At 46.7% G+C, this 26784-nt stretch overlaps 1 protein-coding gene across 1 annotated transcript in view; it reads left to right on the top strand.

Annotated features, from left to right (window-relative positions):
• The window catches only part of Fhip2a (FHF complex subunit HOOK interacting protein 2A), a 30014-nt gene extending 5398 nt beyond the window's left edge, over positions 1 to 24616 (top strand). Inside the window, exons 2-17 of the mRNA XM_006978446.4 lie at positions 2600 to 2678; positions 7943 to 8112; positions 9695 to 9799; positions 10224 to 10346; positions 14760 to 15053; positions 15192 to 15388; positions 16766 to 16880; positions 17216 to 17292; positions 17533 to 17725; positions 18046 to 18215; positions 18535 to 18675; positions 19525 to 19615; positions 20595 to 20738; positions 21851 to 21991; positions 22862 to 22965; positions 23053 to 24616. Coding sequence (XP_006978508.1) covers positions 2600 to 2678; positions 7943 to 8112; positions 9695 to 9799; positions 10224 to 10346; positions 14760 to 15053; positions 15192 to 15388; positions 16766 to 16880; positions 17216 to 17292; positions 17533 to 17725; positions 18046 to 18215; positions 18535 to 18675; positions 19525 to 19615; positions 20595 to 20738; positions 21851 to 21991; positions 22862 to 22965; positions 23053 to 23158 — 2250 coding nt within the window. The 3' untranslated portion in view covers positions 23159 to 24616. The remainder of the gene's footprint in view (positions 1 to 2599; positions 2679 to 7942; positions 8113 to 9694; positions 9800 to 10223; positions 10347 to 14759; positions 15054 to 15191; positions 15389 to 16765; positions 16881 to 17215; positions 17293 to 17532; positions 17726 to 18045; positions 18216 to 18534; positions 18676 to 19524; positions 19616 to 20594; positions 20739 to 21850; positions 21992 to 22861; positions 22966 to 23052) is intronic.
• Positions 24617 to 26784: the final 2168 nt, after the last annotated feature.

The following is a 26784-nucleotide window of genomic DNA, read 5'->3' on the forward strand; positions in this document are numbered from 1 at the left end:
GACAAAGTCCAGGTTTCTAGCAGAAAGCATTGTTACCTAAGGCAAGTCAGCTAACTGGTATTTTGGTCTTTGATGGGAATTTGAGCAAAAGAGGAGCGCCAGTGAGCATTTAACACTGTTTTAGGCTGGGTATGATGGGGTGGTGCACACCTGTAATCCCAGCACTCAGGCAGCTCAGGCAGGGGGATTTCAAGTTCAAGGCCTACCTGGAATATGTAGTGAGACCCTGCTGCAGTCTAAGAAGTGAAGAGTGCTGAGAGTGTGGCCTGATGGTGGAGTCTTTGCTTCTGCAAGGCCCTCAGTTTGATCTCTGGTTGGGTAACTAAAGACTCACTAGTGTGCCTGACCAGTGGGTGCCAGCCTGCACATCTGTGTGTCAAATGAACAGTGTGGTGCTGATTCGGCTCCATCACTGGGCTGAAACCAGGAGTCTAAATGATGAAGAGAATGGTACCACCCCAGCCCTTGTCCAGTTGCAGCCTAAATGAGAGCAGTTAAGCTGTGGTAAAAGTTGGGGTCAAGGCTAGGAGGAAGCAGGTGCTTCAAAGTGGAGAGGGGAAACTTCCTAGAGAGGAGGACGGTCCAGATAGGATAACAGGAAGTCCCAGGTAGGAAAACAGGAAGTCACAGTAGATAGGTGTCCTGGCGATTTGGGGGGGCTATAGGAATGAGAGTTTTGAAAATTTAATCTCCAAATACTAAAAAATTGAATTATAGTCTCCTGCTGCTGATTCACACATCCCTTTCAGAGGATGGATGTTTTTATGCAATGGTAATAGGTCATTTGCATGTTAGTTACAGAAAAGGCAAGTTTACTGGAGTCTCATGAAGTAAGAGAATTTATTCATGTTTGAATGAGATTGTTACTCATCTGAGTTACTATAATTCAGAACAATTCTGCTATTTCTCCCCTGCATCGGAATAATAGCACCGTCCTGCTTGGGATTTGATGGTGTTCCGTGGCAGAGCCTCCAGCCTGGGGGCCTCCTGGGGCAGAGCTGGAGGAAGGACACTGTAACCACCCAAAAGGTGGAATTGTTACTACATTAAAAATGCAATCATTTCCTCCTGTGTCTGTCCCATTTTAGTAAATTTAACTCCATAAAGCTGAATCTTCCCAAAGCTTAACTGCCTGTTAAGTCTTTCACAATTGCACTGGGTATTTCTACTTTCTTGGTCAAGTTCTCTGCACATAGGCAGACAGTGTAGGGAGAATCAGCTTTAAGCAGCCAATGATGGTTTGAAATTCTTGAGTCCCATTTTCATAAATGTAGGCACCTTATGGATTGAGCCTCTTAACGTGTCCAGGACTGTACCCGTAAGTTGCACAAGAGTTGAGAAATTGTGTTGACAGAGTTGTCAACTTCAAGGTCACTAGCTGGGAAACCAAAGGTCAACTTGGAACAAGTGGAAGTGTAGGAGAGATCTGACTGCAGGTCATTTGGTGGGTGTCCCCAATCTGCAGCCTTGGGAAGCCATAAATGGGGCCCAACACAAAACCATAGACTTCTTAAGACATGATGAGGGTGTGTGTGTGTGTGTGTGTGTGTGTGTGTGCGCGCGTGCGCGTGCGTGTGCGCGTGCGTGTGCGTGTGCGTGTGCGTGTGTGTGTGTGCGTGTGTGCGTGTGTGCGTGTGTGCGTGTGCGCTCAGTTTGCTGCATTCCCAAGTGTGAGCTTTGTAGATGACAACTGGCCACAGTGTTGAAGTTTGGACAGTGTTGGCCCTTAGAGGAGCATGAAATGGCACTTTACCCCATCAGACTTGGGTTCCCAGGCTAGAAACCTCCAGCTCTGCATTACCATAGGTGGGAGCTGTACTTCTGTCAGAAGTTGACAACACCTCTAGGATGCCCCCTCTCCCCTTTTCCCCCCTCCCCCTCTCCCTCAAGAAAGAGTCAAGGCTCCTGGAGAAGGAGCGGCCACATCTGTCTTTCTTCCATTTAACTTGAATTCCCTGGTGCTAGCCCATGGCAGAAAAGTGGCTGGGGGCTGTAACTCTGGCCTTAAAACTTAGGAAGTGCATTTCAAAGCTTGCACTGTAACACATTTTGTAGAATTTAAATTACAGTGTCTTGTTCATGTAGTTATTTTGCTAAAAATATACATTGCCTGACCCAGGCTTGCAAAGACAGCCGTGGAAAGTAGGAGCAGTTTAATCTGATTATAACCGACGTTGGCAGCGCTCTGTGTGTGTGTGTGTGTGTGTGCTGTGCTGATGTGTAAGCCATTGCCAGCTACTCGCCACCCTCTCCCCTTCCAAAGTCCGGGGTCCAGAGACCTCTGGTCATCAGTAGTGTTTCACAGAAAGCTTAGTCAGAATGACGGTGCTTTGCTCTAGTCACCTTTGAAGCCGTGTGATAACAGACTGGGGGAAAGTTGAATGCCGTAGTTTACTAATAATATTGATCAAGGGGTGTTCTTCTTAAGTCATATTGCTTCCTTGGATTCAACTCATTTTGATCTTACTTGATATCTGACATACAACTCAAGTTTACCCTTTGTTTTGATGCTTCTCATGCATCCTGGACAAGTGTAATATTAAAATTGACAGGCGCGTTTAATGCCTCGCTCTAAGTCTGCTCTTTTGTGTTTGTGTAGCTTGCTCCGTCTCTTCCATTACAAGAAGACTTTGTTTATCACTGGAAGGCAATCACCCATTACTACATAGAGACTTCAGGTAAGGAACATCCGTGCGTATGATCTGCTTCAAGATGAGTTTTCAGTTATTTTTAACTTTAAACGATTTTACCTTTGATTCCTCTTTTAGGGTCATTTCAAATGTCCCCTTTGGACATCTCCTGTGTTTGGCAGTGTTCTAGGCAGTGGGGAGCTGAGTAGACGTCTCACACACAGCAGGCACAGCAGCTCTGTCCTGATAGACTCGGGGAGGCACACAGTAAACGGAAACATGAAAGTGTGTGTCAGCTAAGAGTCGGAGAAATGAAGCAGGCAGGATGGGGGCGTGGCAGTGTGTGTTTGGGTGTGGGACCGGCACGTGGCTACTTCAATCTAGAGAAGACCACATTGCCCTTCGGCCACGTTCGTCTGGAGAGGCCCTCACCTGGGTGCTCTTACCTACTGATCCATCCGTCCAGCCCCTCACTGGTGTTCTTGAGGAACCCTGTTTTAATGGCACCGAGGAAAGATGATCAGTGCTGAAGTTTAGGACAAAATGGGTAGAAAATGTATGGACAGTATGTGGCTTGCGTCCTGAGGAGTGTTGTGCGAGGAGACCCGAGGGGGGTGGGGGAGGGGAGGGGCACAGAAGACCATCCTGGGGATCTTCCTCAGTCACTCCACCTTTGTTTTTATTTTTTAAAATTGGTCAATTAGTCTCTCTGTCTCCCTCTCCCTTTGTCCCTCTCTGTCCCTGCCCCTTCCGTGTGTGTGTGTGTGTGTGTGTGTGTGTGTGTGTGTGTGTGTGTGTGTGACGTATGTGAATAAGCATGCCTTGGTGTATGTAGAGATCAGAGTACACCTTGTGGAGTTGGTTCTCTCCAGGGAGTGAACTCAGGTCGATGGAAATTTCTCTGGTCCTGCCTTCCCCAACAGTCTGGACGAATCTCTCCCACCCACGGTCCCACAGCCACTTATGAAATAATCACTCAGAGGCTTATATTAATTACAAACTGTTTGGCTATGGCTCAAGCTTCTTGCTAACTAGCTCTTATAACTTAACTCAACCCATTTCTATTAATCTATATATCTCACGTGTTCTGTGGCGTTACATGCTGCTCCTTGGACCTCGGGCTGGCGTCTCTCTCGACCCCGCCCTTCTCCCACTATCTCTTTAGGATTTTCCTGCCTGGCTCCATCCTGCCCTGCCATAGGCCAGAGCAGCTTTATTTATTAACCAATGGGTGCCACACATATTCACAGCCTCCAGAAAGACATCCCACAGCTCTCCACCATACTTTTTGAGACATTGTCTCTTACTGAAGCTCACTGATTCTCTAGATTGACTGGCCAGTGAGCTCCTGAGATCTACCTGTCTTCTCCCTCCCCAAACTACTGGAATCACAGCCACAGCCACACGCCTGGTTTTTACACGGGTTTTGGGCATCCGAACTCAGGTCCTAATGCTTGAATGACAAGTACTTTGCCTACCGAATCACATCTCAAGTACCCCCCAAATGTCTTAATTACTTCAAAAGATGTAAGGTATTGGGATGGGGGCATAGTTCAGTGGTAGGGCACTTGCCTGGCATGAGTTAGGTGCTGGGTTCCAGCACCAGCATTTTTTTTTATTAAATTTTTAAATTTATTTTACATACCAACCACAGTTTCGACTCCCTCCTCTCCTCCCATTTCCTCCACGATCTCCTCTCTACTCCCCTGTCCTTTCAACTCCCCCCCCATCCATTCCTCAGAAAGGGGCAAGCTCCCATGGGAGTTAACAAAGCATGGCATGTCAAGTTGAGGCAGGACTAAGCTCCTCCCCCCTGCATCAAGGCTGAGCGAGGCATCCCACCATAGGGAACAGGTTCCAAAAAGCCAGCTCATGCGCCTGGGGACAGATCCTGGTCCCACTGCTAGGGGCCCCACAAACAGACCAAGCTACACAACTATCACTCACATGCAGAGGGCCTAGGTTGGTCCCAGGCAGGCCCCCAGCTGTCGGTCTAGAGTCCGGGAGCTCCCACGAGCTCGGGTCAGCTGTCTAGTGGGTTTCCCCAGCATGAGCTTGACCCCCTTGCTTATATAATCCCTCCTCCTTTTCTTCAACTGGACTGGACTCCCAGAGCTTGGCTCAGTGCTTGACTGTGGATCTCTGCATCGGCTTCCATCCGTTCCTGGGTGAAGGTTCTATGATGACAATTAGGGTGGTCATCAGTCTAATTACAGGGGAAGGCCAAAGTTCAAGTACCCTCTCCACTATCACTAGGAGTCTTAACTGGGGTCGTCTTTGTGGATTCCTTGAAGTTTTCCTGTTACCAGGTTTCTCCCTTACCCCATAATGTCTCCCTCTATCAAGATATCTCTTTCATTGCTCTCCCTCTCTGTCCCTCCCCCAACTTGACCATCCCAATCCCTCATGTTCCCATCTCCCATCCCATCCCCTCTACCCCTCCCCAGGCCCCAGTTTACCCAGAAGATCTCATCTATTTTCCCTTCCCAGAGCAATCCATGTGTCCCTCTTAGGGTCTTCCTTGTTACCTAGCTTCTCTGGGGCTGTGGATTCTAACCTGGTTATCCTTTGCTTTATATTTAGTATCCACTTATGAGTGAGTACATACCATGTTTGTCCTTCTGAGTCTGGGTTACCTCACTCAGGATGATTTTTCTCGTTCCATCCATTTGCCATTTGACAAATTTCATGATGTCATTGTTTTTCTCTGCTGAGTAGTACTCCATTGTTTATATGTACCACATTTTCTTTGTCCGTTCTTCAGTTGAGGGGCATCTAGGTTGTTTCCAGGTTCTGGCTATTACAAATAAAGCTGCTATAAACATAGTTGAGCGTGTATCCTTGTGGTATGATTGAGCATCGTTTGGGTATGTGCTCAAGAGTGGTATTATTGGGTCTTGATGTAGATTGATTCCCAATTTTCTGAGAAACTGCCATACTGTAACTGGAGAGTTTTCTCTCCAGGTCCCACCAAACTCGGGCAGTCCAACAGCCCACTTATAAAATAAACACACAGACGCTTATATTATTTGAACCTTTTGGCCTAATGGCTCAGGCTTCTAGCTATCTAGTTCTTACATCTTAAATTCATCCATTTCTATAAATCTATACCTTGCCACATGGCTCATGGCTTACTGGTATCTTCACATGCTGCTTGTCATGGCAGCGGCTGGCAGTGTCTCCCTCCACCTTCCTGTCCTCTCAGTTCTCCTCTCTGTTAGTTCCACCTATACTTCCTGCCTGACCACAGGCCAATCAGTGTTTTATTTATTGACCTATCAGAGCAACACATTTAACATACAGACCATCCCACAGCAGCCATACTGATTTCCAAAGTGTCTATACAAGTTTGCACTCCCACCAACAGTGAAGGAGTGTTCCCCCTTACTCCATATCCTCTCCAACATAAGCTGTTATCAGTATTTTTGATCTTAGCCGTTCTGACAGGTGTAAGATGGCATCTCAGAGTTGTTTTGATTTGCATTTCCCTGATGGGTATGGATGTTGAACAATTCTTTAAGTGTATCTTGGCCATTTGAGATTCTTCTGTTGAGAATTCTCTGTTTAGATTTTCATGCCATTTTTTAATTGGATTATTTGGTATTTTGATGTCTAGTTTCTTGAGTTCTTTATATATTTTGGAGATCAGCCATCTGTCAGATGTGGGGTTGGTGAAGATCTTTTCTCATTCTATAGGCTGCTGTTTTGTCTTATTGACAGTGTTCTTTGCTTTACAGAAGCTTCTCAGTTTCAGGAGGTCCCATTTATTAATTGTCGCTCTCAGTGTCTGTGCTACTGGGGTTGTTATATTTAGGAAGTTGTCTCCTGTGCCAGTGTGTTCAAGGCTGCTTCCCAATTTCTCTTCTGTCAAGTTCAGTGTAACTGGATTTATGTTGAGGTCTTTGATGCACTTGGACTTGAGTTTTGTACAGGGCGATAGATATGGATCTATTTGCAATCTTCTACATGCCGCCATCACGTATACTGGCAACACAGCACTAGCATTTTAAAAAAGAAACTGATGGTGGAGGGTTGGAAGGATGTAAGATAGGCTTCAGAGAGTCCAGTGGAGGGAAAGGCAGATACCAGAGTAAGACGGGGGTGTTGGTGAGCATCATCATTAAGTAGGAAAGAGAGAAAGCCAGTGCTCAAGTGGGGACCTGGCCTTTGGAGGCCAGTGGATGGTGTGCCCATGAAAACAAGGCAGGAAGCAGAGCAGCCGGGAGTAGTCTCCACAGGCTTGATAAACTATCTCCTGGTTGCTTCTGTTGTACTCAGTGAGGAGAAGGACATGGGTGGATTATCTTCAGAATTAGCAAATGTAATGTCCCTTCTGGGCCACCCAGTCTCCTTTGCGTGTGTCATCTGTGCTGCTGAGCACAAAAGCAGCCACCTGCAAATCATGCAGAACGGCACTCCTTGTGGCTGATGGCGTGTATAAGAACTGAGGCGTAGCTCCCCGTGTCCCCCATGCTGGGGTTTGACCTGCTCTCTGGAGGATCATGCAGTCACCACAGTGGACAGACAGATCAGACAAGAGTGAAAAGAGGAGAGTGGCTGTCTGGCAAGCTGGTGAGGTCAGAGGTAATCCATGTATAAAAGACAGGAAACCCGCGTAGCTCTGCAGGAAGTGAAGGCTGGGCCATGGCCCTTCAGATGGAAAGTAAGTTTACATACGCTGAGTGCGGTTCATGCTTAGCGGCTGACCTGTACAGGTGTTTTCTGTTTTTGTTTTTGTTCTTTGAGACAAGCCACCTTTCAATATTACTGTTAGCTTTTGTGATTTTTTTTTCCTTCTTTGGGCTTTAAGGAAATACATTCTTGCTTTAAAGGTTTTTTTTTTTTTTTTCTCATCTAGTAGGAGAAACAAGTGTGTACTTTAGTTAGTGAGGGACAAATCCAGTCTGAGTCAGGTAGAGTCTTGGGATGGACCGAGGATGAGAGAAGGGGAGTCAGAGGGAGCAGGACCGAGCTCCTGAGTCGGAGAGCAGAGACACCACAGGCATCAGTGTGTGCAGGGGCACAGGGGTGTTAATAATTCAGGAGCAGTGGACCAGAGGAGACAGAAGTCAGGTCTGCCTTTCAGAGACACTTCTAAATGATGTGGAGGAATGTTCTCTGACAAGGTCTCTTCCAGGCTGCGATCACAGTTTGAATATGCTGTTTCTAACAAAGATAGCCACATGTAGCCACACCTCACATGTGTGGTTCAGACGTTTCTGTGGGAGTTGGAATGGGGAAGGAGGGTAATGCAGCTGCACACAGGAAGTGTAAGAAGTTTTTCGAGTATTTATGATTTTTCTGTCGTTTAGATGATAAAGCCCCAGTGACTGATACGAACATTCCGTCCCACCTGGAACAGATGTTAGACATACTGGTCCAAGAAGAAAATGAGCGAGAATCTGGAGAAACAGGGCCATGTATGGAATACCTGCTCCACCACAAGATCTTGGAAACATTGTACACCTTAGGGAAAGCCGACGTAAGTCCCTGACCCACCCATCTTAGCTTGGCCAGAGATGGGGAAGATGGGGGCTGTATGTGTCCTGTGCAGCTACAACATCCATAGAGAGCAGAGATGCCCGTGCTCTGGACCACACTCCTACTTAGCTGCTTAGAGTCCCAGGATAAACATTTGTGAAGATAAACTCAAGTACATGTGCTCACAGTCAAGGGGGATAAGAACTCCATGACAACTGTGCTGTAAGAGTTTGTGGTCCTAAAAGGGAACGTCTTTGGTTATTCTGACATTCACTGAATCATCACAGTGGATGCAATGCAAATTTTAGGCCTAATGAATTTGGAAAAATCTTTGCAAAGCTAATGTAACATAAATAGTATTTTACCACAGGAGCTTCAAACCCTTGCATCCTTAGCAGCAGGGACATGTTCTGAGAAATGTGTCAGCTGGTTTTGTCGTGATGTGGACACCATGGTGTTCACAAAGCTCCATAATGCTGCCTGCTGCACACCTGCACGCTGGGTGACCTGTATTATTTTAGCTGCAGTGGTTGTAGGATCCTCTTCCAGCTCGAAAACTCAGTAGTACTGTGAACTTCTGTAATGTAAAAAACTAAAATGAAATGATGATCGTTTTAATACTACATAATTGTAAATCATATTAAAGACAATTTCTTTTTAATGAAGTCTATAATACCCCAACTTATTTGAGGTGCATTTGAGTTAAGTGCACCCTTTTCTAAGGAGCAAATCTGTTCCCTAATCACCTGGACCACATCATGCTTTCTTGCCCCCATCCTTTCGAGTGAGGAGTTTTACAACACTGAATTGAATTAATTTGATGTTTTAGCAAGATGGTAATAATTGTACTGCTAGTAAGTTTATTTCTGATACAAGTGATTATAAATGTTGTTAGCATTTTATCTGAATAATATAAGGTAGTTGTTACCTGAAAATATCATCGTACTTAAGATTATATTTTAGGTTGTTTCCAGATAGCATGTTGTGATGATCCTCGGGCATACAGATCTCATGACTGCTTAACTGTATGTAGGCAATGTCATCTACTTTATTACAGAACTTATGACTTGGCTGACTCATGCTCCTTTAATCCAGAGTGATCATCAGGATTGCTGCTTTTCAGCAAAGTAGCTGACATGCTATAAGAACTTCCTAGTAATGTTCTTTATAGTCCTCATCATCCAAATATCCTTGCAGTTAACTTAAAGGAGTCAATGCACAAGGTCCCTTCTGTCAGTGTCTGTTTGTTAGAACTGGATCGTTTTGTAAGTAACAAGATCCACTCTTGGTATGGCAGCCAGTAGGCTCTCATAGGCTGGTGTTGTCCCAGCAATAACCAGCTGACTGCCCGAAAGTGCATGCTCACCATGAAGTGTGTGTGATCACCTGAGGCTGTTCCCTCACGTGCCATGTGTGGTCTCAGGTGTGTAATTGTGTTTCTAGAATGCCAGTCATGGAAGTAAGTGTTCATTGTGGTAAAGTCATTAACTGGTCACTGGCATTGTCTTCGAGGGGGACTATGTTGACAGACATGGTCTGTCTTGCTGTGAACATTTGCATGTGTTTATCTGTCCTATGCCCAGTGTCCTCCAGGGATGAAGCAGCAGGTTTTACTGTTCTACACCAAGCTTCTGGGAAGAATCCGGCAACCCCTGCTTCCACACATCAACGTACACAGGCCTGTGCAGGTACCTACTCCCCTGACTTCAAGTTAAAAACTCAGTGAATTCAGATACAAGTGATTTTGTATTGTTTTTTTTTGTTTGTTTGTTTGTTTTTTTGTTTTTCGAGACAGGGTTTCTCTGTGTAGCTTTGCGCCTTTTTCCTGGAACTCACTTGGTAGTCCAGACTGGCCTCGAACTCACAGAGATCCGCCTGCCTCTGCCTCCCGAGTGCTGGGATTAAAGGCGTGCGCCACCACCGCCCGGCTGTTTTTCTAGGGGTAAAAATAATGGAGGAAATTATTCTAATAGCATGAGAATTAGCAAACATTTGGGTTTTCTTATATCTCACTGTATTTATATTTCTCTGTAAAGTTCTATACATTGTCTTTTTACTTTGCCCACATAATAGTACAAAGAGAATTTTAAAGTTTAAAAAATGTTTTGACAGAAACTAATTCGACTCTGTGGTGAGGTCCTTGCAACACCAACGGAAAATGAAGAGATTCAGTTTCTCTGCATCGTGTGTGCGAAGCTGAAACAGGATCCCTACTTGGTTAACTTTTTTTTGGAGGTATGCCACACTTCTCGGACTCGAAGCTCCTTATGAAAATTGAAATGAAATCCTCAGGAGCATTTCAGGCCTGCAAGGTCTGCCTACCAGAGTAGTTTTCATTTAAAATCAATGTTTATTCCAACTTGAAATCACCCTGGAAGGAGAATTTCAAGGAATGCAGTTGAGCCAGATAGACGCTGCGCCGGGGAGTGGGGGAAGGGCAGCAGGTGCCGAGGTGGGCAGGCTGTACACAATCTCCAGTTACCATCAGCCTGCTTTGCTTTTGGATGGCTGCAGTATTTTGTACTATTTTTATAGCCATGATCAAGACATGGTCTGTTTTAATTGGTATTTTAGATTTAACTTACAGCTTTAAAAAGGAAAATAAATTGTATCTACTTTCTGCTTACGTTCACTTTCTTTTTTCCTTTAATCTTTTTTTAGACTTTTTAAAATGTATGTTTACATATTGTGTGTGTGTGTGTGTGTGTGTGTGTGTGTGTGTGAGAGAGAGAGAGAGAGAGAGAGAGAGAGAGAGAGAGAGAGAGAGACTGACTCTCACTGAACCTGGAGTTCACCAGTTAGGATAGACTGGCCAGCAAACCTCAGTGCAGGGATACAGGCATGTGCCACTGTGATGGGCGCTGGGGACCTCAGCTGAAGCCCTTGTGCTTGGAGGCGAGTGCTTTCACACACAGCCATGCCCCAGCCCCTTTCTTCCTAGTGGTGAAATCCTTGAGGGCTCTTTGAGGGAAGCGTCTTTCTTGTCCGCCCTCCCGTCAGCTGTGTGTGCCGTCTGTCTCGGGTGCTGGGAGGCTCTTAGTGTCTGCCACCCTAATGTGTTTGTCTTCCGTTGTTGAAGAAATGACTTGGGGTCCTATCTGCAACGCTCCTGGAGGCTGGCAGCAGCTCACTTACATGAATTTAATTCTGCGTGTAGTACTAGGGCCATGAGACGCCTGTTTTCTGTTGTGTGCCGTTATCTTCTTCTCCAGGTTTCCATCAAAAGAGTTCTTCTGTTAGTCAAGTTTTGGATTTCTAAAGATATGTTACTTAGGCTACATTATAGTTCTTTTGTTCTTAATGTTTGTATAGGAAATAGGTTAGTTTGGTTGTCTGTGAGGTTTCTTCACCTTGTGTTTTGAGACAGGATATCACTGTGTGGCCTAGGCTCGCCCAGAACTTGCTGTGTAGACCAGTCTGGCCTTGAACTTGGGATATTCTTTCTGCCTCCCCAATACCTGGCTGGTTTTCATTTTTGAGATAGGATTTCACTCTGTAGGCCAGGCTGGCCTAGAATTCTCAATATAGCCTAGACTGTCCTTGAACTTGGGGAAATCATGTCTCAGCTCCTGAAAGCTCAGATGTCAAGCGTGAGCCACTACTACTGGCTGAGATTTTTGTTTTCAAAGTTCATTTTTTCTAATATTTTCTTAGACACTTGGTATACTTTAGATGGATTTTCCCCAAAACTTGCCTGGAAGGCCTTAATTCAACATAAATATTCAAGAAAGGATTGGAAATGCAGCTTAGTGGCACAGCACTTGCCAAGTACGCGTGGGACCTTGCCTCCGGTATCCAGTGCCACCTCTGACCCCCATAATCTGTCTGCCAGAAGCAGAGGAGATCTGCAGGCCTGTGTGTGTCAGTCTTGAGATGCGCTTGCCACCCCTGTGAACTCAGGTCTGCTTTAGTCACGAGCACAAGGTGCTGAGTGGGCGGCACTGCAGCCATGGCCTCCCCAGCTTCAGAATCACTCGTGTGCCGTGATTTCCTCCTGTTCACCAAGTTTCCTCTTGAGGATGATGATTCTGCCTCTCCAGTCTTTGGGTCTGCACAGCTTCTCATAGCTAACATAGCTCAACGCCTGCTTCATTGATCCTCACAGAATGGCAAGCCTTCCCGGAGATGGAGCTTTATCACTTTAACATGGGCAGTGACCATTGTCACCACCCACTACTGCTCTGTGACTCTCCAGCATGCGTCCCTGAAATCTGTTCATATAACCAGCCATTACAGGCATCTGCTGTGTGTTAAGCGCAGATAGAAGAGTTAGGGTCAGTCTTTGCTAGGTGTTTAGTGCAGTGGTGTGAGGTAGAGCAAGCTGAGACTCAGAAGGATGCAGAATAAATCTTAGGATGGGGAGATGACGTCTGCTCAAGGTCGTCAGAAAGACTTCCTAGAAGAGTCATCTTTGAGACGAGCCTTGAGAAATGCTCAACTAGAAATGAGTCTGTTCAGGAAGCAGTCTAAGTAAGAGTGGACAGGCCGGAAATTGTCAAAGGCTCTGATGAGTCTCTTCACATGGAGCCACTGATGAATTCTGAACAGCGATGTTATTACCTGGTCAGATCTGGGCCTCAGTAACTGAGGTTGCAGGCAGCGTTTTTGAGCTGGTTCTGTCGGGAGGGAGAATGTGGGGAATTGACTGAGTGGGAGGCAGTGGGTTGAGCTGAGGTGGGCCTGTCTGCAGTGGCTGCAGCAGGCCCGGTGTGCTGTGGGATGCTTGTGTGCAGGATGCAGGGAAAGGCCATCTGGGTACGTGGAATCCTGGAGAAATGTTGAGGCGGCTGGAGGAGGAAGCAGGGGAGCGCTGGAGGGGCTGGTCTTGAGGGACGCTGGTGTTTGGGTTCTCAGTACTGGGAGCTGTCCTGATGCCCTTCTGGACGAATGGACATAAGAACTGGTATTTGAGACCACAGGTCTGTGATTTGGAGAGAAGTCTGGGTTTAAGCGATTCGAGTTACCTGCACAAATGTGGCAGAGACCTGCCCTCGAGGAGAGGGGGCACTCTGCTGCTGATGGCCGCCGCAGTTCCTGACACTAGCTTTATAAGTGAAGGTTTCCTGGCTCTGCCTCCAGAGTTCACATCCGCAAACCCAGGAGTCGGCTCCTCTCAGGGTCACAGGCGACGAGGACTCCAGCCTACGGAGCGGCTGCCCTCAGCACTTTGGAGACACCAATTCTGACAGAATTAGAAACTAGGAGGCAGGAAAATGCTGAGCTTCTCCCTTTTTAGTTAAAATGTGTATTTTATGTATGTGTTTGTGGGGAGGTCAGGGGACAAGTTCTAGGGACTCCTTTCCTCCACTGTGTGGGTCTTGGGGAATCAAACTCAGATCATAAGGCTTGGCAGCAGGCGCCTTCACCCTGAGACCTCACAGGCTCAGGTGAGGCTCCTTTGTAAAGTGTGATTTGCTGTGGGTTTGGTAGGCAGTTGGCAAGTTGTTCGCTACATGGAGTTGTCCGATTGTGTGCCCTGAGCTTGTCTGTGTCGGCACTGAGTTAGTGCTGCTCCCCAGCAGTGGCCATGGGTTCTGGTGACTGCCGGGGAGTGGCCTGTGACTCGGTGGAGCCTTCCCTGTGCCCCGTGGTGAGGCTGGCTTCAGGGCAGCTTCGCCTTGTGAGTAATTGGATTTAGGTTCTGTGTCAAATAGGAAGCAAGACATTTGCCTTGAAACTCACAATTTGCTCCAGTTAAGGGTCTCTTTGTATTTGGGGACCAGGCAAGCAAATCGAATCCTCTAAGACACAAATAAAAATGTCCTCGGGGTAGTTTCTTATCATTTCCTAAGCAGAGGCTAAGATTTTGAAAATCCTTTAAAAAACGTTCTTACAAATTAAAGAAAATTTGAGGCTTTTGTGGAAACCTCAAGTCTTAATGCCGGCGACCTTTGAACTTCGGGGTTTGTGCGCGCGCACACACACACACACACACACAAGCAGGACTAGCACTGAGGTGATGTGTCTGTGGTAACTGGGAACTGAAACACTGCACTGGCACCTGCCAGCACTGGTGCTTCCAGCAGCCACGGTGTTGCTAAGACCGTCCCGTCCGTGTGTGGGGAGTCGGTGACGTCACGTGACTGTAGCATCACATCTGAAATGTGGTTTGAGTCCGTACGTCTTCATTTGACGTAACACTTATTACCACTCTAATTAGCACCTGGAATGCTAATCATAGAAAAATCCAAGCTGGGCCCCATGGCACAGGTCTGTTACAGCAGCTACTAGGGGACCACTTAGCGGTGGAGGCAAAAGGATTCCCGGTTCAGGACCTGCCTGGGCTACAAAATGGGTTCCAGATTAGCCGGAGCAACTAAATGAGGCCTTAATTCAACACAAGTATTCAAGAAAGGATTGGAAATGCAGCTTAGTGGCACAGCACTTGCCAAGTATGGGTGGGACCTTGCCTTCAATATCCAGCGACACCTCTGACCCCCATAATCCATCAGAGCTGGAGATGTAGCTCAGAAGTAGAGGGCTTGTCTAGCCCGAGTGAGGACGGGCCGTGATCCCCAGCACATCAGAAAAGAAGGAAGGAGGCCATTTCTGTGTGAGCTCTGGGTTTTGTTCGGTTGAGGAGGGCCTCACTGTGTAGCATGATTTCTGTTCTGAACGTGGCCCTCACAGACACACATTCCTTTTCAGAACAAGTCAAGGTCGCTGACTTCCAAAGGAACCCCGAATGTCATCTCAGAAGATGCCCCCAAAAGTCAGGACCCGGTGTCAGCGGACACCAGCCAGGGCCCCCAGCCTCAGGAGCTGTCAGGTGCCACTGGGGTGCGGCCCACAGAGTCAGAGGATGAGCCCCCTCCCCAGGTGGATGACCTGTCTGCGAGCTTGGATGACCTCAGTGTCTCTTCATTGCCAGAGGCCTCTGTCCTTCGGCCAAAGCAGGATTACAACTTGGTGAACTCTCTATTGACCCTGACAAGGAGCCCTGTGAGTCACAGTCTCACCCTCCCCAGCATGTTCACAGTAACGCCCCTCTAAAGTAGAAACAAATTTATTCTCCCTTGTTGAGAAACACTGAATCCTTTCATGTTTAATTCCACAAATAACGCGTGTGTTCTTCCTCAGGACGGCCGGATAGCCGTGAAAGCGTGCGAGGGCCTGATGCTCTTGGTGAGCCTGCCAGAGCCTGCGGCTGCCAAGTGCCTTGCTCAGAGCACCTGCTTGTGCGAGCTGCTGACCGGCAGACTTACCTCCCTGTACAAGGCCCTACCTCCGTCAGTGGATCCCTTAGATATTGAAACCGTGGAGGCGGTTAACTGGGGGTAAGCACCACTGTTTTCCACAGAGGGGGCTGCCTGTGTGCCTCCATTCCAAAGTCCACCTCTCCTTTATAGTGGCAGGAATGTTTAGTTTTGAAAAGTTAGCTCTACTGTGATCATTAATGGAATATTTTCTTGGTACTCATTGTATTGTCTCTTAGGGCTGACAAAATGGTGTGGAGCCAGACCAGGGTTTACAGAGTCCAGCTCCTATTTTGCTCATTACAGGGTTTATGCCAAGATCAGTAATTGGTTGTTATGTTAACAGAAATCTTTAAAAGAGGGGCTTTGTTGTTTTGTGTTGTTTTTGAGACAGGGTCTTAGTATGTAGCCTTGGCTGGCCTGAGACTTGCTTTGTAGATCAGGCTACCCTTAAACACAGATCCACCTGCCTCTGCCTCACGCTTCATCTGGCCCAGGAGAGACTGCCTCTTAGTAACTTCCCCTTGCCCTAGACAGGCTGGGGATCCTGTGGCTGCACTACAGACTCTCCTACTTCAGTTCTGTTTCCCAGACTCACCCACTATATTCTCACTGAAAAATGGGACTTTGGGCCTAGAGAGGCAGCTGGCAGTTCAGAACTCATACTAGTCTTGCAGAAGCCCTGAGTTCGGTTCCCAGCATCCACACAGGCAGCTCACAGCCGCCTATAATTCTCGCTCTAGGGATCCACTCTTTAAGCCTGCATGGGAGTCTACACTCACACACACATTTCTGTACAATACACACAAGCACTAAAAATAAAAATCTTTAAGAAAATAATGAATTTTTATAACATTTATAAATTGTTTTAAAATAAAAACATTAAAAACTACTCACAACTTACCACCTACCAGCAGCCTAATATTTTCATTGTTTTTGAAAATTGAATGCTTATATTAATTATTTGAGACTTTGATACAGTGTGTTTTGATCATGTTCACACCCTCTGCCCCGCTCCTCTGAGGTCCACCCTGCCTTCCTCCCCTCCCAGCTCATCCCTTTTGGTTCTAAACCCAGCGAGTCCAGTTTATGACCAGCTAGTGTTCTCATCTCTTCTCCTTGCCATTTGTCTCGGAAGTCTGTCCTGTGCTCCTGTCCCCGCACGGTGTTCTGCGTGTGTCCTTCAGGCAGCTGCACTTGTTAATGTCAGGAGCACATTGCATTTGGGGGCAGACCTTCCGTTCCCTGGCTCCCGCACTGTCTCGTTGCCCTCTGGACGGTTTTCTGTATTAGGGTGAACTGATTTACAGCTTTTGTCTGAAGGGAGGTCTCTTGTCCTGTCCCCTAAGTCTCTCCTGGTTGGTGTATTGAATGAGCTCGTTCGGATGTTTCTTCCACCTCCTAAACCAGGGACTGTCCACGGTTCCCGGCCTCAGTGTGCTCTCTTGTGTCGTGCAGGTTGGACTCATATAGTCATAAAGAGGATGCATCAGCGTTCCCAGGGAAGCGAGCCTTAATTTCATTTCTTTCCTGGTTTGATTATTGTGATCAACTCATCAAGGAAGCACAAAAGGTTTGAATTCTTCATTGTTTGTTGATGGCTTTAAAATGTGTCTGTGAAGTAAACGTGAGTCACTATTCCAAGAGTGTCATAACTGCGAACTGCGCCTTCCTGTCGCGGGCAGTGCTTCACACTCACTCACTAGACAGCGCTGGGTCCTCTCCAGCTTCCCCAAAGTTACTGGGTTTTTCCCCTGTTCTTTTTAGTTTGGGGGAAGTGGAGCGGGATAAAAGCAAGTAACTGTTCTTGCAGAAGAGCCAGGTTTGGGTCCCACCTCCACGTGCTTCTAGTGAGAGCCAGTGGTCTTTAGGCCCAGATCGATTTATTGATGTTCTGCTGTGTTCTAGACTGCTGCTGTTGCTCTCGCCAAAGCCATCCACGAGAGGTTCTTCATTGGTGTTATGGAACCTCAGCTGATGCAGACGTGAGTGCCCTCTCACCTTACAGAAGTAGTCCCTGTCCTCGTCCCTTCCCCCGCTGACCGCCCCTGTCTGCCGGACCCAGCTCCGAGATGGGGATTCTCACATCCACAGTCCCTGCCCTCGTCCCTTCCCCCGCTGACCGCCCCTGTCTGCCAGACCCCGCTCCGAGATGGGGATTCTCACATCCACAGTCCCTGCCCTCATCCCTTCCCCCGCTGACCGCCCCTGTCTGCCGTACCTAGCTCCGAGATGGGGATTCTCACATCCACGGCTCTGCTGCACCGCATTGTTCGGCAAGTGACCTCGGATGTCCTGCTTCAGGAAATGGTGGTCTTTATCCTCGGAGAACAGAGGGAACCAGAAACTCTGTCAGAAATCAGCAGGCATCCCCTAAGACATAGGCTAATCGAACATTGTGATCACATATCTGATGAGGTAAGCCATGCGTGACAGCGCTGGCCTTTGAGTCTTTGAAATGCTGTTTTTTTAAATGTCCTTGTGATTAGCTTTGTGGTGGTGGTGAGGGTTGGTGGCATGCATGTGTCGTGGTACATGTAGAAGTCAGAGGGCAGCTCGCAGGAACCTCGTGTGTTCCAGGATGGAATCGGGTAATCACCTCTGGTGTCAAGTCCCCACTGGCTCGTGATCCTTCCCATGAGTCTGTGTGGCTTCCACCTGGGGTCTGACCTGTGAAATGGTAAGAAGGGCAGCAGACTCAAAACTCTCCCTCCCGCTTTTATCCATCTTGCTTTCAGATAAGCATAATGACCCTGAGGATGTTTGAGCATCTCCTGCAAAAACCCAACGAGCACATTCTTTACAACTTGGTCCTGAGGAACCTTGAAGAAAGGAACTATACGGAATACAAACCCGTGTGCCCAGAAGACAAGGACGCGGTGGAGAACGGGCTGGTGGCAGGAGCCGTGTAAGTGTCTGAGGCGGCAGCGTCCCCCCCAGCCGGTGTGTGGGTTCCCTCCCAGGGCCTTAAAAAGGGCCCCGCAGTTTAGCCACCTCCTTGTAAATGTCAGGAGATGCTAACGACTCCTTGAGCCCATTAACAAAAGTAGCAGTGAGCCCTGGCGATCGTTAGTGTAAAATGGGAATTTGCATATTAAATACATTAGTCCTTATTTCTTTGTATTAGAAAAATTATGTAGTATTTCTCAGAAACTAGCAAAGAATCTTTTGGTTTAGAAAATGTCATAATAAATGTTGTTTTTTATACATCATTAAATTAAACTTAGAGATCTGGAGGAAGATCCATTATTTACTGACATTTCACCAGATAATATTCTACCAAGCCAAGAGTGGATCAGTTCACCCCATGCCAGCCCAGACCACCCCAAAAATGACGGCAAGACGGAAGTCCATAAAGTCGTCAACAGGTGGGTCACTGTGCCATTGGCTTGATCTGAATCCCGTAGCTCTGCCCTTGGGCCGTCACAGGAGCGCACTGTGGGTTCAGTCTCTACAGGTGCTGTTAGTTTTTTTGTCTCGATTGTGTAGCAAGTGACAGCTAGGGTCACAGTTTGTGCCGGAAGTGAAGCCCAGCTTCATAGAGAAGCTGTTTCCTCCCAGTCCAGTGGAGCCCCGGACAGTCTGTGCCCCTTTCTGAGGTCCACCCTTAGCGCAGCGACCGAGGAAAGGAAGGAGTCGCTGAGAAAGGAGTGCGGGCCGGTTAAGTGTGCCAGCGGTCTGACAGAGACTACTGAGCGCTGTGTGACTCCCCTGCAGCAGCACTGACGAGAGCCAGGGTGGCCCTTGTGCTCACTACGCAGGTGTGCTAAGTGTCGAACTATTTTTTCGATTTGTGTTTTCACATTTTTAAAGTGTCTTTTCATGACGATTTTCTAGTGTCTTTGCTTTTAATGCTGTCAACAATATGTCTGGTCCTGGCAAGTGTATCGGCTCAAATGTGAAATTACAGTCCATAAAAATATCTCAAGTTCAGTTTCTTAAAGCCAGTTTTTGAGGTTAATAAATAAAACAACCCATTATTGTGACACAGTACTAAGTCTTTTAGGTTTGTGTTACATACAGAATTAGTTATTTTTAATAAAACCTTTACTTAATCTGAGAACAGAGCTACCATTTATCAACACAATGTGTACTTTAATTTTTCAAGTTTCCATTTGCATTTCTAGCTGGTTAAGCTTGCAGCAGAATTTGATGTTTAGTACATAAGATGCTGCCGTGGAGACTGTCTGTGCTTATCATGGCCTTTTCCCTTTAAGTTTCCTCTGTTTAGTGCCAGATGAAGCAAAGTCTTCCTACCATGTGGAGGGCACTGGGTATGACACCTACCTCAGAGACGCTCACAGGCAGGTGAGTGACAGAGCTGACGGATGTCGGTGTCAAATGCACACACATTGTCCCTCCCCTCCCCCATTACCTTGCCCAGGTGCCATCAACTCTTACTCAAAAGAAAGGCATCAGCTCACCTGGGAAATGAGACTGCAGTCTGCTGGCGCCATCTGCCTACCTATCTATCTGTGTGTTTGTTTTTGATCTGGGGTCTCAGGTTAGCCAGGCTGGCCTTGAACTCTAGCTCCCATCTCCCGAGAGCCAGGATTACAGATGTGTGCCACCATAGTTCTCAAGGACCACATTTACTTAAACACGATCAAGAATGAATTACTAGAAAAATAAAAACAGAAAAAAAACCCTCCCAATTATTTCATTGTTAGATTTGGCCAATGTGAAACTGCCTAGTCAGGTTACGGGAGCTGTGTGTGCTAACTCTCCCTTCCCATTCTCATCACTGACGGTGATCACAAGACTTTGAGGGTCAGCAATGACCCGTGGACCACCCTGTGGGGAGCACTGTCCCGTGCCTTCATGGTGATGGCCCAGTGTCTCAGAACAGTTAGCTTGCTTGGCAACGGGCACCGTCCATCCATACATGTAACATTATGTGTAACACCTCGGACACATTTGAGGCTTCGGTTCTGAACCTTGCTTTATAAATGTTCTCCAAGTCTGCCCTGATGACTGAAGGATTCAGTCCTTTAAAGGAAGGCACATAGCAGATCCTGAAGGAGTGATTTCTCAAAGTCTGATACGCTGTTTCCCCACCAACCTCAGTGTGCTCCTGGTCATAGTCATGTCCCATGCACCTCCTCATCGGCTGAGCCATCACACACACACACACACACACACACACACACACACACACACACACACACACGCCTCAGGCATAGCTGACAGTCACGTGGTTCTTTATACGGTATCTGAGGAAATTATTTCTGTTTCATCCCAACCTGTTTCCTGACTGTTCTTTAATGATCCGAAATGCTCTTCCCAGTTCCGAGACTTCTGTGCTGTCTGTTTACGATGGGAGTGGCCTGGCGCCCCCAAACCTCTGGAGAAGTGTGACTTAGAAGCAACCTTTTTTGAAGGACATTTTTTGAAAGTTTTATTTGACAGAATGGGAAGAATTCTTGATCAGGTAATGCTCCGGAAGGTACCGGTTGTCGTACTAATGTGGTTGGCCCCGTGGGGTAATGCTGGATGATGACCTTGGTTTTTGTGTTTGATGATTGTCCATAGGTTGTGAATTCCCGCACCAATGGGCTGTGTGTGTGTGTGTGTGTGTGTGTGTGTGTGTGTGTGTGTATTCTGTTGTGAATATTCACAAGTAGGAAAATATACTTTTAAACTCTTTATTGGGACTTCAGATTTCCTTTGTCTTGTTTCAGGCAAGATTTTGAAAAAGGGTGATTCAAAGGTAGTTTTTTTCTCACAGAAAAATCCCTGTGTTTATGATTTCATAGCAAGTAAGAAAGCCTACAGTTGAACTTAAAGCCGCGAGTTGTGTTTTGGGTACCTTGTAATAGAGTATGGGGGGAACTTAGTTTATCAGCTTGTCTGCTGCCTTCCTCCATGTGCCCAGCCCTTCTCCTGCATACCAGAGATGCGGTGGTTGGTCTCACTGTACTCAGTGAATGGCAGTGTTGTGTAGCGTCTCAGTCCTGGCCACCTGTGCTGCCCCAGCCTGCCATGTCTGTCCCTTTGGGTACTTGGTTTTAAGTCCACCAGTTTGCTGTGTTTGCTTGGAAAAAGAGAACAGGGGCATCATCGGGAGTCCTAACAAGGCTGTTCTCTACTGCTGCCTTTCCATGGCCTGTAAACCGCAGTGAGCAATCGAGTTCAGGGAATGTTGTGATGCTATGTGCAGGAGATATCTGAGGAGTGCACACGTGCTGAGTCATGGAGAGCAGACCTAAAGTTACACTGTTTAGAAGTTCAGACACCTTTGCTAGGACTTCGTGTCAGTGTGTCCCCTGTGGTTCCTAGTTAATGCTACATCTGTCACACTGGCAGGTTTGATGGCCTGCTGCACTCATTCATGACATCAGCTGTCTTCTGTATGGCAGCTCTGTCTTTCTTAGTGTCCTTGTTTTCTGTAAGTTTTCCGCACTGCAGTGAGTGCCTTGACTTCCGTGGTAAGGCCCAATTTAGCTGCCAGTGTCCCCCTTGCAGGGGAGGGCGGTGGGGGAGCCACGTGGACGCGTCAGGGAAGCACAGCACATGAGTGTTTCTCTTCTCGCTTCCTCGCAGCCTTATGATGTGAATCTGCAGGTGACCTCAGTGTTGTCCAGGCTCTCCCTCTTCCCGCATCCACACACACATGAGTACCTCCTGGATCCCTATGTGAACCTGGCCTCTGGCTGCAGATCCCTCTTCTCTGTGATCGTCAGGGTGAGTTCATAAATGTTCTGTTCTCTGGGCTCAGTCAGCCACCTGGTCCACATCCTCATCTCATTGTGTGTAGTTGGGGTAAAGTAGAACATGTCTGCTGCTTGCAGATAATTGCTCCGCATTCCGAACCATTACAGAGTTAAGAGAATTCATTTACATTATTGATATCTGGACCAGAGAGATGGTCCAGGGGTTAAGAGCACCTGCTCTTGCAAAGGACCCAGATTCACTCCCCAGCACCCACACAGTGGCTCCCAACCATCCCTAACTCCAGTTCCAGGGGATCCAACACCTTCTGAATTCTGCAGGCACCAAGCATGCACATGGTATACATGCATGAAGACAAAACACACATACACATAAAGTAATTAATCTAAAATTTATTTATATAGTGTGCACATGTGTGAGTGTACACATGTGAGTGTGCATGGGCCCATGCTGCATGCACGCGTGTGCAGATGTGCTTGGCCACGTGTGCTTCTGTGTAGGCCAGAGTCTGATGTCTGGTGTCTTCCTGTCATTCTCCACTTCAGTTACTGAGGCCAGGTCTTCCGCTGAACCCACAGCTCGCCCTTTCAGCTGGGCGGGCTGCCCAATGAGCCCCTGGGGTTGTCCTGTGTCCACCACCAGGGCCGGAGTTACAGACACACACACTGCTCCAGCTCGCATGTGGGGGCTGGGGATCCGAACTCAGGTGCTCCTGCCTGAACAGCAAAGCGCCTCACCCTCAGATCCGCCTCCCTGCCCTGACATTGTTTTGAAGAATAGATAGGAGCTGGTTTGTCAGAGGTGATACGACGCGACGCTCAGGGTTCTTCGTGATGGGGTGGAAGGAGTCACTCAGGAGCTGAATTCTTGCTTCTGATGCAGGTTGTTGGTGACCTGATGGTTCGAATCCAGCGTATTCAGGACTTCACCCCCAAGCTTCTCCTGGTCAGAAAGCGGCTGCTGGGCTTGGAGCCTGAAGGGCCAATGTGAGTCAGTGTTTTACACACATTACCCAGACATCTCCCCTGCTCAGTGCTGTGCTGTTCTCCTGATTTTCCTTCTGCCTTTTCCAGCATCGACCACATCACGCTGCTAGAGGGTGTGATTGTCTTAGAGGAGTTCTGTAAGGAGCTGGCGGCCATTGCCTTTGTGAAATACCACGCTTCCGCCACGCCGTGAGTGACGTCACCATGCTTCTGCCACAGTCGCCCAGGTCTCTGGGAACCCAAGTTACTGTGTACATTTCATCCAGAAAGACTCAGCTCCACCCAGTCACGAGAGGACAGAAACCCTTGGTAAATGGCGTAGGAATCCACTGCGTGACTGCTGTCGATGAACGCGCCTGATGTCGCTCCCCGGCTCTGTCATGATTCTCTGTATAAATTGCACGTTGTTGAAACCCGGGATGCAACCAGAACTTCCGGAGATAGCGTTTCCAGTGACTGAAAGCTGCAAAACTTGTGGTGTTAGGACTTTGCTGGTATTTCTGTTATTTTAAAATCTCTCCAGGCAGCAGAGCATTTTGACATTCTCTGGGACTCAGATGCTTATACTCTTTTGTATTAATAAGCAGCAAAAAAAAAAAATCACTAATTTTATAACTTTTTAAGGTTAAGATTCTTATCATACAAAATATTTAAGAGAACTGTAAATGAGGAAAAAATTTAGTTGAGGAGCCATCAAAGGGATCTCTAGGAGATAGAAACACGCAGAGCAACATCAACCTCTTCAGCTTTTGTAAGAATAACAATTTAATATGATAAAGAAAGTATTAATTAATATATATATTTTTAAAGAAATGTTCTTTTACTCTTGTGTGCACATAGCCATGTTCGTGTTGATTTCCACGTGGCTCCCAGTTTATTTTAACTGTCACTTTGGCAGCAGCATTGGACTTAGGCCCATCTTTGGTGGTGTTTGCTGGAATAGTATTTTTTTAAGCTAATCGACACATACTGGTTGGGACCTCCCCATCCCCTCTCTGAGAATTGCTTTATGAAATTGCTTTCTAATTGATTTCCTTACGAAGTGGTAGTTGCAGGTAGGAACGGACTCAACTCTTAGGCGGCGGTCAGAATGCCGAGGGCCTCTTCATGTTTACATTTGCTTTTCATTTCGTTCGGTCTTTGGTCTTAAGAGATTTTTAAAAAGTCTTCTCATGTTCTGTTTACACCTTAAAGGGTTTGAGGAGGCTGAGTGTGTGTGAGTGTGTGGATGCCTGGATGTCTGGGTTAGCCAAGTTGCAGGGCGCGGCTGCAGGTCCCCCGTCTCCTTGTCCTTGCAGTATTCAGGTGGCTGGGGCGGTCGCTTGGCTGTGGCGCTCAGGTGCTCAGCAGCAGACTCTTCTTGGCGCTTGGGAGCTCAGCTCCAGTGGGTCTGCTTCCACCCTCTGTGACGTCACCAGATGCGTGTGCACAGCCACAGCACGTGGCATGTGCTCAGAGCACTTTGACACTTTGCTCAGTCTGTTTTACTAGCATTTCTGATTCATGTTATAGTTCAGTTTTGCTCCTTAGAAGCAAACTACCAAAAGATATGAATAGCCACAGTTCTAGAATGGTCATCCTTGTCAAATCAACAAAACAACCATCCATTTCATGATGCAAATCTTCCTTTGCTCATTCAAAAAATCCCTTACATAAAACAGTAACCAGAGGAGATGGTGGTTCTCTGCATGATTTTCCCTCTGTGGCTTTGAGTGATGACAAATGGTTTGTTTTCTTGTATTATTGACCAGTTTGTGCAAGAGTTACCACAGCACCTCCATTCTTAGATGTTGCTGCAGTCTACTCTGATGAAGGTGTGTTAAAATAAGGCATTGAGAGGTGTCAGATATCTCTTAATGCCTTTCTAGTGCTCAGTAGGTGTGGTAGCAGTGAGGTTACCTCCCAGACCAAATACTCTCGTCCTTGACTTCCCAGCAGGACCTTATCGCTAATCCACACAGATGAGCTCAGTAAAGCTTTAACTATTATTTGTGTGTTTGCTGCTTCTGAGATTGTGTTCCTAAGTGTCGTAATGACCTTGATCTGTAACCAGCTAGGGTCAGCCAGTTTCTCTTCTAAGTTCAATTTCTTTTTCATTCTTAATTCAGACCTAGAGTCAGCACAAGTCATGGGACTAAGGTGATTTGTTAAGGAAACCATGCGCCCTCAGAGACCCGGCTATTTCCAGTATTTCCACAAGCTGTGTGGGTGGAAAGTACCACCTTAGCAAGTGGTTGCCATGGTGAGTTCCAAACTGAACTCTGGCCTGCTTCATGTTTGTATAAATAGGAAATAAGTGCGCACTTTTTTTTTTTTACTTCCTAACAGTAGTCTTTGGGTTTAGTTTCAGTAATGAGCCAATCTTCCCTTGACAAAATCAGATTTGCCATTGCCAATTTTTATTGTAATGCCCACATTATAACTTAATGTCCTCATAATGTATCTGTGCAATATGAAGCTATGAGTGGAGTCATAGCTTTTTGGCTTTCCTATATATTATTGTGTTTGTACATGAGTGTATATAAATGTGTGTATGTGTATATATATGTATATATATATATCATATATATACATATATATGTGTGTGTGTATATATATATATATGGACCAAAATCCTTAGCTTGCTTACACTGTTGCTAGTGTAAAGATTGTTACATTTAATTTTACAGGGCACAAATTATAGAATGACTTCATACTTTCATGGTAACGTCTCCATAAGTTATTACATTATTCTACAGTTACCATTTAGTTAGTAAGTTTACCATGTAACAGAAGAAGTTACAGTGGAATACTAAACCCACAAACTATATGGTAATTGTACATTTTGGGTTGTACAATGCAGTAAAATATGCATGTCATTGTGATACTTGCTATGTTAAGACAGAAGATCCTACTTCTGGGCCCTGTAAAATATGTCACTTAATATACTCTGTTGGCCTCCTGCCTTGTTTACATTAAACAGGATATTTGGTACATTTCTATGAACATCGCGTAGGTCACTGATGGTGGCTGCTGATGGAGAAACTCTCAGATGACTGTGTGCCTACCGCCCATCCAGGGAGGTGGAGATCCACTTCAGCTTCTGCGCTAACAGTGCATGCAGGATTAAGAGGGAAATCAAGAAAATAAATCACTGTAACTTAAACAAAATGTTGTCTTATATCTTTGTAGAATCCTAACTGAAAATACCTTATCCACTGATAAGTCTGAAATGATTTTTTTTTACATTTACTGGTTTTTATTCTTTGACAGCGTCACACATGAATGTGATACATTTCGTTCATTTCTGCCCCCCTTTCCTTCTCCCGTCCCCTCCCACTGACACATTCTTCCCCACGACTCTCCTGTTTTGCTTTGATCCTCTGGGGTTGGACGTGACTGGTGTGAGCACAGTGTGCGGCTTTTTACTGAGCAGGGCAACTGGACAGTGGCCACACCGCCCGTTCCTTCACCCAGCTCCTTAGAGGGTGGACCCCTCCTCCATTCGTGATGGAGTGTTGCAGGCCAGTCTTGTGCAGGTAGCCACGGTGGCTGTGGGTTCCCAAGGGTTACCATAGTGTCCTTCCAGAAGACACTGTGAAGCAGTGAAGATATGGGAGGCTACAGCCATCGAGTCACTGTGGTACTCGTTCATGGGAGAGCGTAGCATCTGATGGATTCCCTGGGGGAGTTCCACATATGTCTTAGTTCCCTCCTTGACAGGCATGTTCTAAAGTAAGAGCTGTTTGTGAGAGTCTTAGGGAAACAGTCATCTGAATACTGTTTCTGAGCACGTTTTCCAACGTTCTGAAAACTTTTCATTTTAGCTGACATTTAAAC

Source organism: Peromyscus maniculatus, chromosome 1, assembly GCF_049852395.1.
Source record: "Peromyscus maniculatus bairdii isolate BWxNUB_F1_BW_parent chromosome 1, HU_Pman_BW_mat_3.1, whole genome shotgun sequence".
Lineage (NCBI taxonomy): Eukaryota > Metazoa > Chordata > Mammalia > Rodentia > Cricetidae > Peromyscus > Peromyscus maniculatus.